This window comes from Talpa occidentalis, unplaced genomic scaffold, assembly GCF_014898055.3.
Source record: "Talpa occidentalis isolate TD23 unplaced genomic scaffold, MPIMG_talOcc4v2.1 talOcc4.10, whole genome shotgun sequence".
Classification (NCBI taxonomy): domain Eukaryota; kingdom Metazoa; phylum Chordata; class Mammalia; order Eulipotyphla; family Talpidae; genus Talpa; species Talpa occidentalis.
Window position 1 is genome coordinate 10,284,378 of NW_023600993.1, and position 20,360 is coordinate 10,304,737.

Genomic DNA, 20,360 nt, shown 5'->3' on the forward strand with positions numbered 1-20,360 from the left:
TTGCACTCTTCAAATGGCCTTTTTGTTGCTGTTTCTAAATAAACCCATTTTGTTGGTAAAATAACTGGTTGTTTTTTATTTGAGGTCAACAAGAATATAGCCAACTTCATTCGCTTGCACATGGCCCCTGGCTGCTTTCACCCACAATGGCAGAGCCGATCACATATCTCTGGCCAGCAAAGCCTGAATGTACTAGCTGGTGACTAACAGAAAAACTTTGCCAACCCCTTATTTAGACCTTACTTCACAATATACACAACCATTAACTCAAAAGGGATAATAAGCCTAAATACATAAGTCAAAACTATAAAATTCTCGGAAGAAAACTTAAGAGAAATTTTCAATAACATTGATCAAAGTAAAGATATCTAAGATACAACACCTAAATCACAATCAATAAAAGAACGAAGACATTGACACATTAATCACCCAAGTTAAAAAAGTTTACATTTCAAAAACACCATTAAAAAATGAAAAGAGAAGCCACATATTGGGAGAAAAGCATCTGTAAATCATAGTATGATAAAGAACTTGTATCCAGCAGACAGAAATCTTATAACTCAAAATAAAAAGACAAACAACCCAATTAAAAAATGGGCAAAATACATGAATAAACATTTCACCAAAGAAAAGACATAGATGACACATAAGCACATGAGATGTTCAACATGTTTAGGGAAATATTATTAGGGAACTTGACAATTCAGACCATAATCAAGTGCCATGTCACACCCACTAGACTTACTACAACACAAAAGTCAGACAATAATAAGTGTTGGTAAGGATAAGGAGAAACTGGAACCCTTATTCAGCACTGGTGGAAATGTAAAATAATGCAGCCACTTTAGCTATCAGTTTGACAGCTTCTTAAGAAGTTAAATCTAACAATTCACCAAATTCATAAACAAGATGATGCAGCAATCTTGCTCTGAGGAATCTATCCAAGAGAAATGAAAACACATCCACAAAAAAAAAGCTTGCACAGAAAGGTTCACGGCAGCATTATTCATAATAGTCAAGAACTGGAAACAATTAAAATGTCCATCATCTGTGACTGGTTAGGCAAGGTGCAGTACATATCCATACAACGATATACTATTCTACACTAAAAAGGGGCAAGCCATTGATACATGCGACAACATCAACGGCCCAACGCCAAAAAGATTATGCCAGGATGAAAGATGTCTGAGTCCATTTATACAAACTGTCTAGGGAAATATTAAAATGTCCAGGACAAGGGCCTCCCTGGTGGTGCAAGGGATTGAGATGTGGCCTATGAGGCTGTCCGCAGCCACTGCAGCCCGGAGTTCGATCCCCGGCCAGGGAGCTACCCACATGGCGCAGCAGACCTCTCCTGACTCGCCCGCTGCTCCCCTCAACAGTGTATTTCAGTACATCTGCCTGTTCTCCTCCCCACTCTGTCTCTGGTGGATCCTCTCACCCCCGCAACCCCACCACCACCCGCCACCGCACCTCTGGCTTATACCCCATAAATAAACAAAATATGTATGCATAAACAAAATCTTTAAATAAATAAATAAATAAAATGTCCAGGACAAATGCAGAGGCCACTTGGGTGGGGCAAGGCAGTTGGGAGTGACTACCAGTTGGGAGTGACTGCCAGTGTCTTCTTAGGTCTCATAAATGTTTTCTGATTGTGATGACAGCTGCCCGACTGCCAATTTGCTCAAAATTATGGAAGTGGGAGTTTTACAATATGAAAATATAGCTCAATAAACCTGCTTCTTAAAAGAGAAAACTCAGGATCATCAAACAACATCTTTCCAAAACTCCATAGCTGATGAGAGAACTACAATGTCTCGAGTGACGGTTAAGGGGCCTGTCTGGAGTTCAAGGTCCATGACCTGTCTGGCCTCATCACCTGGCCAGCCTTCTCCAACATCCTCACCCCTCACCACCTAGGCTATAGTCAGCAACCCGAGCTTGCAGATCTACCCAGGTTCCTTCACCTTGAACCTGTTTCTTCACCTCAGAGATGGCAATGACATCTCTTAAAGTTAGCAGAGGGAATATCTGAGACAAAGCTCCCAAAACACTCAGCATAGAATAAAACTGTGCAATCCCCTCCAGCTTGGCTCCAGCACATCATCAGTGTCACCTTCTCAGGGGCATTAGCTGACAGTGCCTTCTCAAGCAGGCAACCCGATTACTCTTCCAACGCTTTTTATTCTTTGCATAGCACTTGTAGTTCCTTTGTTCTTTTGTCTCCCTTTTCTGTCTTTCTTTTGGTCTGTTGCCCCTACTGGGCTGGTCTCCAAGGGGGTAGGGAGTTGGCGCTTTGTCCCTGATTGTCTCTGCAAGGCCAGGCCTGGTGCCTGGCAGGTAACACATGCACAGTACGCATTTGCTGAGGTGACGGATAAATGGTAGCTCTGGGGCAGTGCTTGGCACAGGGCTTCTCTGGCACTGGCCTGTTTGGGAACTGTTTCTTGTGTGTCTTATTACATGCTCCTTGGTCTTCCTCTCAGGCCAGAAGTCCAACTCATATCACAGGAGCGCTGTCGGACAGTAAAGGTGAGGTACAGGATATAATGAGCCTGGGGACTTGGCTGAAGCAGCAGATTCAGGAAAGAACAGTGGGGGGCCTGGCAGTTGGAAGGAGAAAGGTTGGGAACAGGGAGGAATCTGGATGTTGACAGGCAGCTTCAGCTGTATTATCAAAGATGGCTGCTCACATGGGGCAGAGCAGAGAAAAGCAGACATACATAGGACATTACTGCCTTCTCTTATTGAGGATGAGGTTAACACACTGGTTGAAATGAAATCTTTATGTATTTTACACATGCTTGCTCTGAAAACTGGTGCTGAATATAATTGCAACATTTTGCATTAATTAAATTTCTCTTACCTTCCATGGAATTAGGGCTTGAACTTGATATGTAAATTTATGTAAATAAGAATGCAAACTAGCAAGGCCCTGGCATTTAATTTTAAGGGAACTGGAGGACTTTCCAAGACCAGGCCCAGGGGATTAAATGCAAAGGTCTTTAAGAATATTTAACTTTCTCTGAAGGAGCTGGTGCAAATATTCTTTTTTGGCATCTACCTTCTATTAAATTACCTCCTCATTTGGTTACCCAAATGATCTTTTTCAACTGATTTTTTATTTGTCTGCCTAAAGATAAAGTGGACTTCTTAATCCTCAAACTGTAAGCGTAGCCTGGTTCGCTGAAGGTGTTGGGATCCCCAACTGAGGGGCATCAGCCTGGGTTACACCACGACAGCCAGGTTTGATGGCTGACCCTGACACAGCAGGGATGGGTTTTAGGAAAAAAGAGAGAAAACATGGCAGTTTTGAAGATGTGTGGGTCAGGTTTAAATCTGACTCCACCAAGCCTCCAGCACTACATACCTGGCGTAAGATAGCGCAGAGCAGCTTGGATGCTCTACCAGCATTTTGGTTCTGAATCCTGACCTGGTTTTGAAAAACTAGGTTTGAGCTCCCAAAGGCACCAATCAAGTCTTAGAAACAGAGAGTTTGGAAAATGGACTGATCAGGTTTGAAAGGCTTCAGCCAACTTGGGAAGGCTTCAGGGAGAGACTCCTGGACTCTCATCTGGGAACATCTTCGCTCTAGCTTCAATCATCAGCAGTGCAGCTGGTCTTGTCCAGCACTCTAAAGAGCTGCAGCACTGGTGCCACCTGAGAGCTGTCCAGTTTGTCATCAGGCACTGCCCAGCCCTGCTTCAGATTGTCGCCATGACCCTGCAGTGCTGCCTCAGCAGCCCCACCTTTGACCACCTCCAGCTGCCACAGAAGAGTTGGATCCTGGTCCATCACTCACCAGTGTGCCGCCAGTTCCAGGCTCTCATCAGAGACAATGTATTTTGCTTTTGGTGTGCTTTCAGTGAGCAGCTTTTGGTGTGGAAACTACTGGACACTGCGGACATTACTATCTGGAGTAGGTCAGCCAGCAATTTATGGCCTTTGCAACCCTTATCTCAGTCACCCCTTTGTAAATAAACCCTGTTGCTGCACCCTGAGCACGCAGATGAGAACTCGTTGTGACCTCTCCCCCCCACCTTGGCACTGTTTTTAAAAAACTGCTAGCAAGAAAAAAAGTCCTACAACAAAACACTTCCCTGCCCTCCGCCTTTCTCTGATCTCCCTCTTTCACACTAGGCACCAAGCAGAAAGGAAAGATGGAGGGAGGGAGGGAGAGAGGAGGGAAGCACAGGCAAGTCTTCATAGCAGGGACCATGCACCTCACTATGTGCCTCCTGACAAGTCACTAATTTGCTCTAGTAAGTCTGCCCAGCAATCAGTCACCAAGGCCCGCTCTAATTTTGACAACCTCTGGTGGATGAGGGGTGGAGGGAAGGGACGCGGCACCAGCACCATGAGGACAGGCAGAGGCTTTGTCACAAATTCCCCTGCTGCCTTGGTATCACTTGCAGGAAGGAAGCTGGGAGTAGTGAGAAAAGGCTGTTTTTTGCACCCCAAAAAATCTAGATTACAGTCTTAGAAGTTATTCAGGTAACAGCTTGGACAAAATACTTTAACCTTTCTAGGCCTGATTTTCCATCTTTACGAGAATTTTTATTTAGTGAGTAAAATGCAATAAAGTAAAATGTACCCATCTGACAAAATAGCAAAAAAAAAAAAAAAAATGATATTCTTCTCTTAATTTTGGGGAAGTCACTAAAGCAGAAGACCAAGAAGGAGAGCACCCAAACAGAGCCAAAGAGAGCTTTCTAAGTCTCTTTTCAGGCTCCTGCCTCTCAACCTTCCAACACAAGCTCTCTCCCCCCATTAGGTCATTGCCACAGGCCGGATCAAGACTATATAAACTGCTGGCAAGCACCAAATGCACCAGTACTATAGGCTAAGAAGAGAGTCCCCCACAAAACACTAGTTTTTCTAAACACTTCCCACACACATCTTCATCTCATCTTAAAACAACACCATGGATTACCACACCCTTTCCCCATTTTGAAAAAAAATATGTGGTGACTGCTACTCAAAAGATAAGGTATTCACCCCGACAGGTGCTTTTTCGAGCCACCTCCCTAATCAATCCACCTACACCCAGCTGTGTAAATTTGGGCCCATTCAAACTTGATCCCTATTTCACCAAGTTCATTTAATCATTCAACAATTATTTAGGAAGCACCCACTCTCTGCCAGGCACAGGTGTAGAAGCAAGTGTGGCATCCAAAGAATCTGCCAATCCCAGCTTGCCCACCTGTCTGTCACCGAGATGACCTTAGCTAAGTGACTTCATCACTGAGTGCCTCGGTTGTCCTTACTGTATAAAATGGGCTAATAAACCCTCTCTCATAGGGCTGTCGAAAATGAGAAGATACCTACAAAGGGTTTAGCACAACGCATGGCCTCTACTAAGCATTCAAGTGCAAGCAACTTGTAATATTCTTTTTGATTCTGGGACTAGAATCTCAAACCAGACAAAGGCCTTCGTGGGAAACACAATCCACAAGTAAAATATCAATATTTTCAAACTGTGATGAGTGCTATGAAAAACACTGTGTGGCTGGGGGTGAGAAGCTACTTTAGAGTGAGCGGTGGTAAGGGAGGGTTTCTCAGATGATGTTCACACCATGTAACAAGAAATGTGAAGAAAGAGACAGATAGAAGCAGGGGAGATAAAATGGCAAATGCAGGAGTCCATCCTGTGCTTGGACAACGTGGCCATCTTGCAGGACTGGGGGGGTGCTGAACTAGTGAACAGATGGACAGGGAGGGTGAGGAAACAGGCCTGAGATGTGGCGGTCCAGCTTTGTAAAACAAGGTAAGGAGGCGCCTCTTCATCTTAAACTCACTAGGCGTCCCCCGAAAGGGTTTTAAGCCAGGGGAGGTATAAGATCTGATTTACAATTCTTGAAGTTCCCCTTAGGCTGCGATGTGAAGAGACTTGCGGGGAAGGGGTCACAGAGTGGAAGGGGGGACGGGTTAAGAGGCTGTTGCGGTTGTCAGAACAGGAAACATCTCCTGTCCACACAACACGATGAGCCCAGCTGGAGGGACGGGGACAAACTCGGGTCAGGGACCACTGAGTCCACCCGGGTTGGAAGAGGCGCCCCTCCTGTCCGGTTCGCCACTGCTCCCCTGAAGTCAGGGAGGTGGTGAAGGGACCCCGGGCATCTCCCGGGACTCAGCCCCCGTCTCACACCGAGGAGGGCGTTAGGAGGGCTCGAAGAGCGGGTCCCGAACCTCCCCTCAGGCCGGCCCGCGGCCTCCGCGCCCTCGGGCGCCCTCCACGCCCGCCCCGGCCCAGGCCGTGCTCGATCGGTCGCGCCCGCCGGCGGCCCGCTCACCCGGATGCCCTGCAGCACCCGGACCCGCTCCTCCTCGTCCATTCCGAAGGACACCCTGCGACCCTCGCTGCTTTCGCTGCTCCCCATGGCAGGAGGCGGGCGGACAGGCGGCCACGCGACCCGGCTCCAGAGCAACCAGGCAGACGCCCAGCCCTTCCCGGGACTCGAGCTGCCGCCGCACGGGTCAACAAAACCACATCCTATTGGTCGAAGCCACAGGCTCAGCCAATCATGTGGCGTGTGGGAGTGCGGGGCATTGTGGGGGTTGTAGTTTCGCGGACGCGGGGCGGTGCTGTAACCGGAGAGCGGGAAGGCGTGGTGCCTGGCCGGGAGGGTGTCAGGTGCGTCTGACTGAAACTGACGGTGAGAGCTGGGGAGGCCTGCAGTGGGGCAGGGAAGAGATGCTCAGTGCTCACTTGGGAAAGATCACCTTTGAAGCAGCCCAGGGTGATGTCCTGAGATCCCGAGACCACCTTGGAGCTAGAGTTGACCACGTGGAGGTGAACTTCGCCTTTAGGTGCCCGATGGTTTGTCGCTTCTTTCATTCAACAAACTGGTACTGAAGTTCTGGTGAAGGAAACAAATGGAAAAACAAGCCAGCAAGTAAATAAACATATTAGCCACTCATTTCCCAAGGGAGCATATGTTCCACGTGTGGCAGGTAGTGTGCCAAGCATTGTGCTTGTGATGCTTCTTACACAGGATACCATGTGTGTGGAGAAACGCATGTGATTGTTACGCATAGCCATAGCAACCTTGCTTGATGCCCCTTTCCTTCATCGGAGTTGCTGAATGGCTTTGATTTGCCTAATGGACTTGGAGCTGAGTTTGCATCTGGAACTGGGAAACACTAGATTGCCGCCTGAAATAGGAAGAAGCCTTTGGAGCTCCTTTTGGCAGCTGGAAAGGATGGAGTGGGAGAATAAATAAGAGAGACTAGTGAGACACCCTGCGAGAGAGCAGATCTGGTAAAGGTCCCAGAAGTGGGGTGGCTAGAGTACTTTTATGCACAAAATATCTACTAGTTTCACTCAAAATACACTGGGTCCTTGAACAACACAAGGGGTTACATGCTACAACCCCCACTTGGAAAATCTGTCTATAACTTACAGTCTGCCCTCAGTATCAGTGGGTTATACATTCACACAATCAACCAGCATCCACGGCTAGTTGAATTTGTGATTATCAAATCCACAGATTAAAAAAAGAAGTCCACATAGAAGTGGACCCACATAGCTCAAACCTGGACTCTTCAAGGGTCTACTATACTGTACTTTGATTTGGAAATCCCCCTCTATATCTCTCTTCCCTATAAACAGAACCTGAGTAGGGGTTCCAGTGCAAGTACTTTATTGGGGGTAGGGGGTACCTCAGGAGAAAGGAATTGAGGAAACAGAACAAGGCAAGGGGGGAAATTAAGTGAAGCTTCAGTCGGAGCTGGAGGCTGGCTTCAGCCTGATTCCTCTAGAACATAAATTACCTCCAGAATTAGTCTCGCTGTGAGGCAAGGGGACCAGCTTTCTGTCCCCCATGCCAGTCAGTCATTGGTAGCCCCAAGACCATTCCTCAATGAGGAGTTATCCACAGCCCACAGTATCTGGGGGATAACTCCCCCAAATAGTGTATACACTGACAGCAGCATAGCTGAGCCTTATGCCAGCCTGACATCCCATTTCACAGGTGAGAAAACAGGAGCAAACAGGTGATACTGTGACTTTAGAAATCCAAAGTAGGAAAATTTGAATAAAGGCAGTGGTATTAGGAGTACAGAGCAAGGAAGGAAAGGGGAAATTCGTAATTTTGAGCACTTTCTTTGTACCAGACCCCATGGTGGACACACATGCTTTTCATGCAATGAATCCATGACCAGTTCTCCTAGGAGAGTTATTAACCCCTTGTAAGACCCAGGGAACAGAGGCTCTCAGCAGGTAAGGGCTGTGACAAGCCCATTGGTTATTGCCCAGGATCCAGTCTCCTCTTCCCTAAACGGAGCTCTGCTGGCCTTCGGGGTCCCTAGGCTCGGCTTAACCAACTTAGGACAATTTGAACATCATAGTAGTTTGATATTTTGAGTTTATAACATATTTAATCTTTAAAAAAATTCAGCAGTCCATGTATATGAGAGAGAATTCAAAACAAAACAAAACAAAACAAAATGCTTTGTAAAAGAATTCTAGCAAACAGTGAGAGATTTAAAAATTGCCATTTTGTAACCCTCAGTGAATTAACCAAATAAGCAAAAATCAACAGTGGCGACTAAAGACATTGGGTGAAAGGTGGTTGGGGAACAGGGTGTTTGCCAACCTTTCAGTATCAACACAGATTTCTTAATAAGTGCAAAGGGAAAACGATCTTGCCATGATGGAACTTGGAAGTCACTGCCATAACCACATGGTCAAATTGAGCAGCAGAGACAGTGAGACAGGCTGACACAATGTCCCTCCTGACGAGACGCAGCAAGGAACACACGGCATCTCCTGGGGACTCTTGTTGTCAAGAATGTGTGACCTGAATCTAATCATGAGGAAACAAGGAGACAAGTCCAGAATGTGAAACATCCCACAAGCCAACTGCCCTGGACTCTTCCAAAAAGATCAGTGTTTGAAAACACAAAGCAAAAGCAAAAACAAACAAAAAAGACAGTTTAAAAGACATGAAACAAATAGAACAGTGAAAAGCAACAGTGAATCTGCAGTAGACCTTAGGTTAAAATGACAATTGCAGCAACAACACAGCTATAATAAGGGACAACTGGGGAAATTCTAGAACAGAATAGTGTCATAGAACTGGGTTGATAGTATATTATAATTTGGATTGAGGTGATACATACATCACACACTTGTTATGCAGAATAGCATTGGATGGCTGTTAACGTTCTTGTTCTTGGGAGATGCATGCATGCATGCTGAAGTATTTGGGGATAGAGTGTCATAGGATCTGCAACCTGTACTCAAATGATTCGGGGGGGGGAGTTAAAAACAGGTGAATCTAGGTGAAATATATATTGGAGCCCCCCCCTTATGTTACTCGTTCACTGTTTCTGTGGGTTTGAAAATTTTCGGAATAAGTAACAGGGAGATAAAAATAAGATCCTGCACTTAGGAAAAAAATGCTCCCCTCCCCACACCTTCTTGTCCTTGGGAGCTGATAGTGCCCCTGAGACCTAGCTGTGGCCAGGGAGGCACTGGAGCCTGGAGAACATCACAGGGCTGAAGAGAGTTGTGGGATTTGGAAATGTGAGATGGATGGTGACTGATTCTTCTAGCCCTTTGCCCCTGGGCAAGTTAGGGAATTTCTGTGTGCCTCCCTGTCTGATGGATGTGAGTTGCTATTACATGGAGTGCTTGCTCAGAGCTTAGGATTCAGTGAACTCACTCAGTGTTGTCTATTATTATTGAAAGATTTTGTTTTGGGAAATAACACTTTGGAAACAGCATAAAAGGTGGGTTGCAGAGAGAATTGTATAAGGTGGCATCTCTTAAATCGGGTTTTCTAGCAGCAGACAAGAGGAAGAAAGGGCCTGGTCGAGGGGAAAAACATTTGCTTAGTCTGTGTTTAAAAACAAACAAAAAAAGCTTTTCTAACAAGAAGGGAAAAAAGACAAGGATGTCTCCTTTCACCACTTCTATTTGACATTGCACTGGAGGTTCTGACCAGGGCAATGAAACACGAAAGAAATGAAAGTCATCCAGATTGGAAAGATGAAGTAAAACAATCTCTATTTGCAGATGCCATGATCTTGTAGATAAAGTAGAGGAGAAACACTTTCTCCATCTCTCCCTTCTAGTTCTTTGACCTAATAATTAAATGGACACAACACAGATGAACAGGAGAAAAGAAGTTTAATTTCCTATGTATGGCGGTCCCAGAGATATGGGAACCAGCGAAATAGCCAAAGTATTTGGCTTTTGTCAAACCTTTCAGACAAGGAAGAATTGACAAGAAAAAAGATTTTGGCTTCTAGAAGAGTCAAGATGCACCCAGGTTTGTTTGCACGGCCTTGTGAGTCCTAAATACCCTGTCTCAGATAGTAAAGAATACTTTTTTCTTTCTACTACAGGGAAAGTACTTTTTCATATGGGGAATTTATCTCCTGCTTTTAAGAACCAAAGGAGGGTCAGGCTGTTCTTATACCAGCTATTTCTTAAGCAACTTTAATTCAAAATATTTGATATGTCAAAATGTTACATTCTGGAGTGACCTATTTTGCTCCCCCACAGTAGAAACGCCTCAGGAATGTGCACACACACCCACGCTAATAAGCAAGTTCACAAGGTTGCAGGATAGAAGATCAATATGTGAAAATCAATTATATTCTATAATACATTAGCAATCCAAAAATAAAACTTTAGAGAAAAATTCTACTTACAATAGCATGGAAACAAATAAAACACTTAGGAATAAATTTAACCGAAGAAGAAAAAAAACATGTGTCTTGAAAATTACAAAACACTATTACCTGGGAAGGGGGATGCAAGTTGACAGGAAAATTACTGAGGGTAGTGGTTATATGACGTAATTATTTATCAATACTCATCAAGTGGTGCACTCAGCAACTATGCATTTCATTATATGTAAATTATACCTCAATAAAAATTCAAAATATAGGGATGGGATGTTAATACCATGTTTATTTCTCACTCAGGCAAAATATAGTTGGGAGGACTCAGCAATCCTTGCTGCCAGCAGCTCCACCACACTTCACCCAGGCTATCTACAGCATGTGCCTTTCTCTGTCAATTCAGCGAGGCAAGAGTAAACCTTGAAGACTAGAGCACTGAGCCCCAGCTCTCCCCTGCTTCTTACATTCCACTGACCTGCCTGTCACATGGCCCCACCCAACAGCAAGTGCTAACAACTGTGTCTCCTCAGAGACCCCTATAGACCTTCACAGCCATCTGACTTTGTGGGAGAGCTGCACTACCCCCTCACTACCCATGCCCCAAAACACAGTCAGTCAGGAGAACCTCCTTTCTCCAGCTTCATGTTTCCACAAGAAGGGTCAGCCTTTGGAAAAAACACCCATGGCCCTTCATGATAGGTAAAATTTCACATAGAAATCTGGCAGGTAGCACTTGACGTTCTTCTTCTCTTTTTGATGTCTTCCTGCAAAGAGCTTGCGCTCTCTGTGTGGTGGTCTTAGTGGTGGGCGTCTGGGTGCGAGCATGGCAGCTCTCCCCCTCTTACTGCTCAGCTTGACTGTGAGGTCTCCCTGGTGACGTCAAATGCACCCTCAGCAGGCAGCATCATCTGCGCTCCACAGGCGGTGAGCTGGGAGGAGGAGCTTGCACAAAGGGCTCCCTTCTCTCAGCACAAAGGAAACAGCCCCCAGAAGCCACCCACAATCTTCTGGAGTCACACTGACCAGTCATGGGTCACACCCCCACAGGAGGCTGCAGCATCTTCCCTGGATGCATCGCTCCGCCTGAGAGGACCGGCAGGGACACACCTTGAGCCACTTTCCCTTTATTAAATCTCCTTCAAGTACCCACTCCGAGCAGGTGTCTGCTTCCTGCCAGGACTGGACTGTCACAGGGCTGCCGCGTGTGCGGTGAGCATACCGCGTGTGTGTGCGCACACAGATGCACACCAACCGTGTAAAAGAAGAGAGCAAATCCAGACAATGAGGGGCTTCACCCATTGTTTCCAGGCCTGCTCAGGTCCCCACCTGCTCTTCTGAAATGCAGGAAGTTCCCGGGAAAAACAAAGCCTCCGGATGGAATGAATCAGCCAAAGAACACAAGTGCCTCAAGCAGAAAGTCAGGATCAGCCTCCTCGGCCTCATTTCCTTTTCTGCTTCTCTGAGTTTTCAGCTTTAGCTTCTGCCCTGGATTTAACTGTTCAGTCAAGCAAATAGCTGCTTAGAGGGTAGAACAGCCAATATCAGGCAGGGAGGCTCCCAGGAGTCAGGATTCTCTGCGCCCCAGCAGCCGTGCTGCAGGAAGGTCAGCCCCTTGAGACCGTGCTCTGGAGCAGAGCTGACTGGGAGCCGGTAAGGCAGGGGAGGCGGATGGCCAGGATTTCAGCGGGAAGGGAGAGGAGTTGGTTCATCAAAGCCAAGTGGGCCACAAAACAAACGCCCTTCAAGATTGCTAATGGCACAGCTTATTTCCCTTTTAATTATTCTCCCTACGCGCGCGCGCGCACACACACACACACACACACACACACACACACACACACACACACAGCTATAATGCAAAAGGTAGGTTTAGACACAGATAGAGACTGGCTAGGGCAGGTGGACTGGCCCTAGATGGAGCCACAGGGCAGAGAGACCCCATGTAGCTCCCCTCCTGCTCTTCCCAGGGAGCCAGTCCTCATCACCCCATCTCAGCTCAAATGTCACCTCCGCAGCCAGGTCACCCCTTCCCACCTTACTTGACTGTGTTTTATTTTCTCCCATCTGAAAAAGGAATCACTCTCTGGATCTTTGTTGCTTATTTATTTGTTTACAGTCAGTCTCCAGTACCATCAACCTCCCCCACCCCCTGACACACACACACACACACACACACACACACACACACACAGAGTTCCTAAGAGAGAAAGGGAAGACCACATCTCTTTCATTCATCCTTGAATTCTAGCACCTAGCATGGGGTCTGAAACAGAATACACAGGAAATCATTGCATAGATCATTAAATGGATGCTTGAATAAATGAATGGATGGATGGATGGGCTCCCCACTATGTGAGAGTTGCTCTGTTCAGAGAGGCAAGAAAATGAATGTGCTCAATACCTGGCAAAGAAAAAGCACTTAGTTTTCAGTAGTTAACATGCTAGTCATCATCTCAAGAAACCTAGATTATTGACACTTAAGATGAGGAAACTGAGACTCAGAGAGGGGATGTGACTTGCCCAATGTCACACAGCTGGGAGGTGGCAGAGATATGATTTGAACTGTGGTCCAAATGCTTCAGAAGATATAGCTCTTCCTAGTCCCTCCCCCACAATTTTGATGAGCCCCTTTTGCATGTGGCCTGCCTGATCCTTGACTGTGGGTCTTTGGAGCCAGATTCAAAGCAGCCTGGTTATCTGCCCACTCACTTGACCATGGCCTGATGATCTCAAGGCTCAGGAAGGGCTGTGGACATGGGGAAGGAAAAGAAGGGCTGATAGTCAGGAGCTGGATCCCACTCACCCGGGCTCCCAACCCTGGTGGAAAAACTGTCCTGGCACCCACCCTGGGAGACCTGGCTTCAGCTCCCAGCTCCATGCGATTCCTTCTACCCGATTCCTTCCACCCCGTGCAGCTTGCACGGAAGTCACAGAGCTGCACCCCCATCCCTCCACGGGGCTCTTACAGTTCGAGTTTAGAAATCCATTAAAATGCGCACGCAAACTTGAAGGAAATGAAATTACTCTGTAATAAGAGCTACAAATTGACACGATTCCTTGGGGAGCTCAGTGGTAATCCTAGTTGCCCACTTGGCAAAATGGTTTTCCAGCCTTTTTTATCTATTAGCAGGGGAAAGGAGGGAGGGGCCGACTGTGGGTCCCCCATGAGTTCTAAGCAGCTGCTGGAGCCTGTCAGAGGGTCCTGCGGGGTGACTAGCATGAGGGCACAGCAAGAGTCACCTTCTCTGCATTCAAGGCCAATTCCTGAGTCCTGCATCAAGCAGCAGCCACACCAGAAGGGGACTGGGGGAGCTTAACCTTCCCTGCCATAATCTTTACCACCCCTTTCAGCCAGGCTAAACAAAACAGCACCTGAGTAGAAAGTTGTGTATGCATCAGAGCTTCAAGACAGGCCTCTCCACCAGGCACTGCTTGGCTCCCCAATTTTGTGCTTCTTTGCATCTGTGTCTGCCCCCCAAACGTGGCTACGAACCCCTGAAATGAAAACCCACCTCTGATGCATGTCAGAGCATGGAGCACGCCAGAGTTGATGGATGTCTGCTGAGTGACACGGTGACTTGCAGACACAGAGCCTTGCTGGGGTGGCGCTGCAGCTGGCCCTGGGGGCCTAGGGAGGGGGTCGGAAGCAGGGCTCTCCAGACGTTGGAGCGGGGATGCGTCATGCAGAGCACTGGACAGGGCTGGTGGGGCCTGAGACAGGCCTGTGTGCCAGGATGAAGAGTTGGAGGTATTCTGCTATTTTCTGGGGGGACGCTAAGCAGAAGTGAGAGCTCGCTTCTCACAGGGGGGACTGCTGATAGTAGCAGTTGTCATGCTAGTAGCCCCAGGAAAGGAAGAGGCGCATCAGCTTTCTCCTGTCTCTCCAGGGAGAATGCAACCTGAGCTGGCCTGGGTGCTCCTCTCATGCCACTGACCTCCAAGCACCATCTCCTTGCCCAGACCAACCATGTGTGAGTCTTTATGACAGAGACCTGGGAAGAAGATCGGGGAATGTTTGAATGTACCCTGGTTAATTCCCCAGACAATCTGAAGCAGCATTGTTATTAACTGTCCCGCTTCAGGGATCAGCAGCCTGGTCAGGAGAGAATGAACCTGTCCACAGGGCACAGCTGTGATGGGGGCAGGATGCTCTAGAGGAACAACCACCTGGAGCCCATTGGCACGAAGCAACACACTACACCAGTGCCAGGAGCTCAGATTCCAGATTCTACACTGTCCCAGGAGGCAGATCTGGGGCTGGTGGCAGCTGTCCATTCACTGGACACACCACCCACTAGTACCCTGCTCCCACCTTACTCATGGATCATTACATCTAATACAAACCATGCTACCACGAACCCCATTGTTTTTGTTTTTGTGCACATGGGCAGGCGTCTCTGAAGAACAGAGTCCTCCAAGTGGAACTGCAAATTCAGACCATGGGTACCACTAAGTGGCACCATAGTAACACTCCTACTTGCCCCTACTGTATGAGAATGCTCATTTCCACACTTGCCAACAGTGGATGTTGTGATTTCATTTTTCCCAGTGTGATAGAAAAAATAATTTTTCATTTTATTTTTCTGTACATTATATTTAAAGTTAACCATCTTTACATTTCTTTGTTGGTCATTTATATACCTTTCATCTGTGAGTTACTTTTTCCTTTACTTTGCCCATCTCTTGTTTTGTTTTGTCTAGTTTTTTCTATTTTTTTGTCTTATTATTGATTTGTCAGAGCTCTTTATATATTCTGGCTGTCACTCCACTTTCTTAGATACTGTAACTATTTTCTTTCAGTCTATCACTTGTCTCTTAACTTTACCTTAGTTTTTCACAAACAAGTTTTATATTTTTTAGTGCAAATCTCTAATCCATGCCCTTTTTTGGCTTGTAGATTTTATGTATTAGTAGCTCCTACTAAGATTGTAAAATAGCTTTTTTGTGATTACCTTTTAAAGTCATTTGTACTCTGAGATTTTACTATATAAGACTTTTTCCTATAGATTGCCAATTTTCCTAATTATGGTTTATTGAATATTTCACTGTTTTGTCACTGAGTTTTGAAAGTCAACTTTATGACAGATTCTTTTTCTATATGTCCATGATATGTTTCTGAATTTGTTTTTCATTCTTTGGCTATTTCTATAGCAATTCACTACTGATTTAATGGCTATAACTCTATAAGATATTTGGGTATCTGATGAAGAAAGTTATCCTTTATTATTTTCTTTTTTCAAAATGTCTTGATCACCTCTGGAAATTTCCTTCCCAGGAGAATGATATCTTTGTGTCATATACTACTAACTGTCTTACTGAGATTCAACTGGGATTTCATTGAATTTATAGATTACTTTATGGGAGAACTGTTATATCTAGCTCTTATTGAAGGCCATTAAGTAAAGTTTGGTAGCTTTCTTTATGGAGTTCTTAGACATTTTTATTAGGTTTCTTTCTAGATATTTTATGGAATTTGTTGCTTTTAAGAATGAGTTCATTTTTCATTTCATTTTCTAATTGGTTTTTCTAGTATGTAATTAAGCTATTGATTTTTTCTATGCTGATCTTATATCTGGCTACACTACTGAACTCTTATTGGTTTGTCAATTGATTCTCTTGAGAATTTTCTAGGTAGATGATCATATGGCCCGCAAATAATCACAGCTTTGTTCCTTTTTTCCCTAATATCAGTGTCATTCTCCTCTCGTAGTATAGTATTGGCAAGAATATCCAATAAAAGGTGGTATAGTGCAATAACAGTAATATTGTTTCTTTTTATTTAATTATCAAGTATGTCCATTGTTGTGGCGTTCTGGTGTTCTTTACTGTATTAAGAACATAATTTGCTAGAAATTTTTTACCATGAAAGTACATGTTAAATATTTTCAGCAGTGTTTTTGTTCTCTACAAAAATAATTATGTGCTTTTGCTTGTACTCTAACAAAGCAATGATTTCAACTGGTAAATTTTCTCTTAAGTTGAACACATACTTGCTTTCCTGAGAAGTCTTAATATAATGCTGAATTGTATCCTCTAATTAAAAAAAAATTAAAACTCCATCAGTTAAATTTTAAAGGGTAATTCTATAAATACTGTTCATCTCAATTTAAAATAAAGAACAAGGAACACAGCCAATTAATAAAATGATAACATTTGTTTATTTTTGATCATTTTACCAATTAAGGGAAAAAAATAAAAGGGATGGAGGAAGGTAAAAAAATGAAGAAAAGACACTTGCACAGAAATATCTTGCCACAAAGAAACAAATAAAAAATATAAAAGTAAAGAGAAGAAAGGCCAAAATATTCACATACAAGCATCTTCAGAAAGAAGGATGAAAAATAACACTTATTAATCATGGAGAGGGTGGAGGGAGAGAGAAGCAGCAGCTGGTGAGGGGGGGAGAGAAGGGGAGGGTGGGGTGAAAACCTGGGGAGGGAAACATAGAGGGAGGGAGGGAGGGAGAGAGAGAGAGACTGAGAGAAAGAGGCACACAGAGGGGGAATCTCACTGAGTCCTACACATACAGTGATCCTAAAGCAGAGACCTTGTTAGTCTACCTGCTCTGAACAGCCTCCAGCCTTCTGTTCTATGTGGTATTTGATTTTGCAGGTTTGTATCTCTGTTTATAAGAAAGATTAGCATGTAGCTTTATTTTCCCAACTTACCCCTCTTCAGTTTTAGGTTTCAAATAAATTATCTCTGTAAAATAAGTTGGGATGTTTCTGGCCTTTTCCTGCTTACTGAAATAAACAGTATAAATGAAGTTTTGGGCAAAGTCGCGCATAAAATCAGGCTAAGAACCTCTCTAGAGGGTAGAGATATGAGAATGCTTTAAGTTTCTTCTAGGATTATTTCATGATTTGTTCTTGAACCAATTTTCAAAATTTATAATTTCCTTAAAATGTCCGTTTTTCTCTATATCTTTGAATTCATTAATATAAAGTTGTACAGTTTTGTCTTGTAATTAAAATTAAAATTAAAATTATGTATCTATACTTGTGCCTATTTTTAGGGTTTTTTGTTATTTTTTGTTTGTTTGTTTTAAGATTTATTTATTTATACATGCACTGGGTACAGTCAGAAGCACGGGAGGGTGAGAGAATTCACCAGAGCCAGAGCGGGGAACAGAACAGGCAGACTGATGAAGTCCACTGCTGAGGGGAGCAGCGGGCATGGCAGGAGAGGTCTGTACACCATGTGGGACCCTCGTCGGTGGCCAGGGATCGAACCGGCGCTTCAGAGGCTGTGGGCAGCTTCGCAACCCAGAGCTCAACTGCTGAGCCACCTGGGAGGCCCTACTTGTGCCTTTTTTTTAGATTTATTAAAAATTTGTCTTTTCAAACATCTGTTTCGCTGACAACTGCATTGTTTTGGTTTGTATTTCATTAATACTCACTTTCATGATAATTCCATCATTCTAATTCTTGGGAAAACTTAAGTGTTTTTTAGAGGTTTCTTGAGTTGAAGGCGTAGGTCTTTTATCTCTGATCTTTTTGTGTTTTCCAACAAATATTGTAAGCCATAGTTTTTCCTTTGAGTGCTGTTTTGGCAGAAAAACACAGATTTGTTGTGTGTTATTTCTGTAACCCTCCAGACACAAATAGTTTGTACATTACATTTTAAATTCTTTCCCTTTAATTCAAAAGCTATTAAAATCCTTTTTGTTAACTTCTAATTTTATTGCATTCCAATCAGGGAATGTGGCCTAAACAATATTAGCTTTCTTTTGGGGGGGTGGGTGGGGAATATATTAAGATTTCCCTATGGTCTTGTTCACTGTTGGTTTTTTAAAATATTCAGCTTGTGGTTAAAAGAATATGTAATCTCTGTTAGTTGAGCATAAAATTGTATGTGTGTATGCATTCATGTGAAAGAGAGAGACAGAGACAGGGAGAGAGTCACTCATTTGTTGTCTTATTCAAATCTTTTATTTATATATTATTCTATGACAGTTTTACTAAAATTGCCCACTAAGATATTGAGGATTTGGGTGTTGTTGGGTTTTTTTTCCTACTTGTAATTCTATCTGGTTTCCATTCTATGTATTTGGAGCTATGATTGAAGTGCAACAAAAATGATGATTATTTGTTACCCTGTGAACCGTTGCCTTTTTCCAAGATGACATACCCCTCTTTTTGTTTATTGAATGCTTTGGCTTTGCATTCTATTTCATCTGAATTTAATATTACCATATTTCTTTGTTTTATTCACATTTTCATTTTTCTTGCATTGTTTCTTTTAGCTATGTCTCACATAAAGGGCCTCCAGCTGGAGTTTGTGTTTTTATCCCACCAGAGCCTTTTAATTTTAATTAACAAGTTTAACCCCTTCACATCTATTGTGGTGACTGATATTATTAGAAAGCTTCATTCCATTTCTTTTTTTTTTTTTTTTGGCTTTTTCTATTCAGCTTTCTATTGTCTCTTTCCCCTTTTTCTTATATTTTATTATGCCTATTGAATTTTCTTTGTTAATTGTTTTCACCTTAAAAAATGTATCATCAAGGTTCTATTTCAAAACACTCTCTGGAATTAAGTTGCCCCCACAAGAAGTCAAACAACACAGTTCTACTCCCCTCTGCTCCATTTGCCATTGCCTTAGAATTTTTCTTCCATGATTAATTTATTTTACATTTTTTTAAATTAAGTATTTTTTTTTAATGGGCTAATAATATGCCCAAATCCTAAGTATACAGCCTGATGATTTTTCCCCCAGAGGCAAGTTTGCTCATTGCACCCATGCAAACACTACCCAGCACAAAATACAGAACTTTTCCTCCAAAAGCCTTCATGGAGGACTCCAACCACTTTCCCCAACCATGGGTAAACCACGATGCTGACACCCAACAGCATAAATAGTTTGTCTTAGTTTTTGATTTTCTGTACGAGAATCATAGTGTCTATTCCTTTGTATCTGGCTTCTTTTGCTCAGCATTATGTCTCACATTATGCCACATAGAAGTATATAGCAGTGATATTTTCTTGTGCTGTATAGTATACCATTCTGTGACTAACTGCCGAGTCATTCTGTGGATGAACATTTGGGTTGGCCCCAGTTTGTGGGTATTGCAAAATGCTGCAGTGAACATTCCAGCACATGTCTCTTGGGTACATATATCCCTACTTTCCCTTTAGACACAAATCCACAAACAGAATGCTGGGTGGTAGGATATACAAGTGTTTACCACCTGTAGATACTGTCAGTTTTCCAAATAACATATCCACAATGTTGTTTTAAATTTAAACAACATAACTTATTGTGTGTTTGTCCTGTTTTCTCTATTGCATCTGACTCTGCACATCTATATTTTTTTGTTGATTGAATTTGGTGACACTCATTCATAGTGTGACGATTTAGAAACATGGTGGAAAGATTTTCTCATTACTCATGCTCAGATTCTCAAATCATCTCAGATTTGCAAACAGCTCTGAGCAGTTAGCAGCCTGGTGCTAAAATGGAGATTGATCAGAGGTATTCACTTCAGCTGTGTCTGGGGAGGACCGAGGCAGCTGTCCTGGCCCACACCACCCCCTTCTCTTCCACTTCCCTTTCTCTTCCCCTTCCTGGCCACTCCTTCCCACTGCTCCCAAATGGGAATTCATTGACTGTTCTTTTTTCTTAATTTTTTTAAAGATTTATTTATTTATTTATTTATTTTACACAAGAACCGGGGTACAGGCCAGTTGTGTGGGAGGGTGAGAGGATTCACTAGAAACAGA

General features: G+C 43.9%; 2 protein-coding genes across 7 annotated transcripts in view; one reads left to right on the forward strand and one right to left on the reverse strand.

Moving 5' to 3' along the window:
- CHCHD6 (coiled-coil-helix-coiled-coil-helix domain containing 6) overlaps positions 1 to 6,983 on the reverse strand; it is a 224,959-nt gene extending 217,976 nt beyond the window's left edge. For 4 of the 6 annotated variants that reach the window (XM_054688287.1, XM_054688296.1, XM_054688264.1 and 1 more), the window contains exon 1: positions 6,713 to 6,983. In XM_054688287.1, coding sequence (XP_054544262.1) covers positions 6,713 to 6,841 — 129 coding nt within the window. In that variant the 5' untranslated portion in view covers positions 6,842 to 6,983. Of the gene's footprint in view, positions 1 to 6,296; positions 6,467 to 6,712 lie in introns of those variants that run through there. The other 2 variants (XM_054688322.1, XM_054688243.1) reach the window with 1 other exon arrangement.
- Positions 1 to 20,360, forward strand: part of TXNRD3 (thioredoxin reductase 3) — a 232,410-nt gene that overhangs the window by 170,127 nt on the left and 41,923 nt on the right. The gene's annotated exons all lie outside the window — the stretch shown is intronic.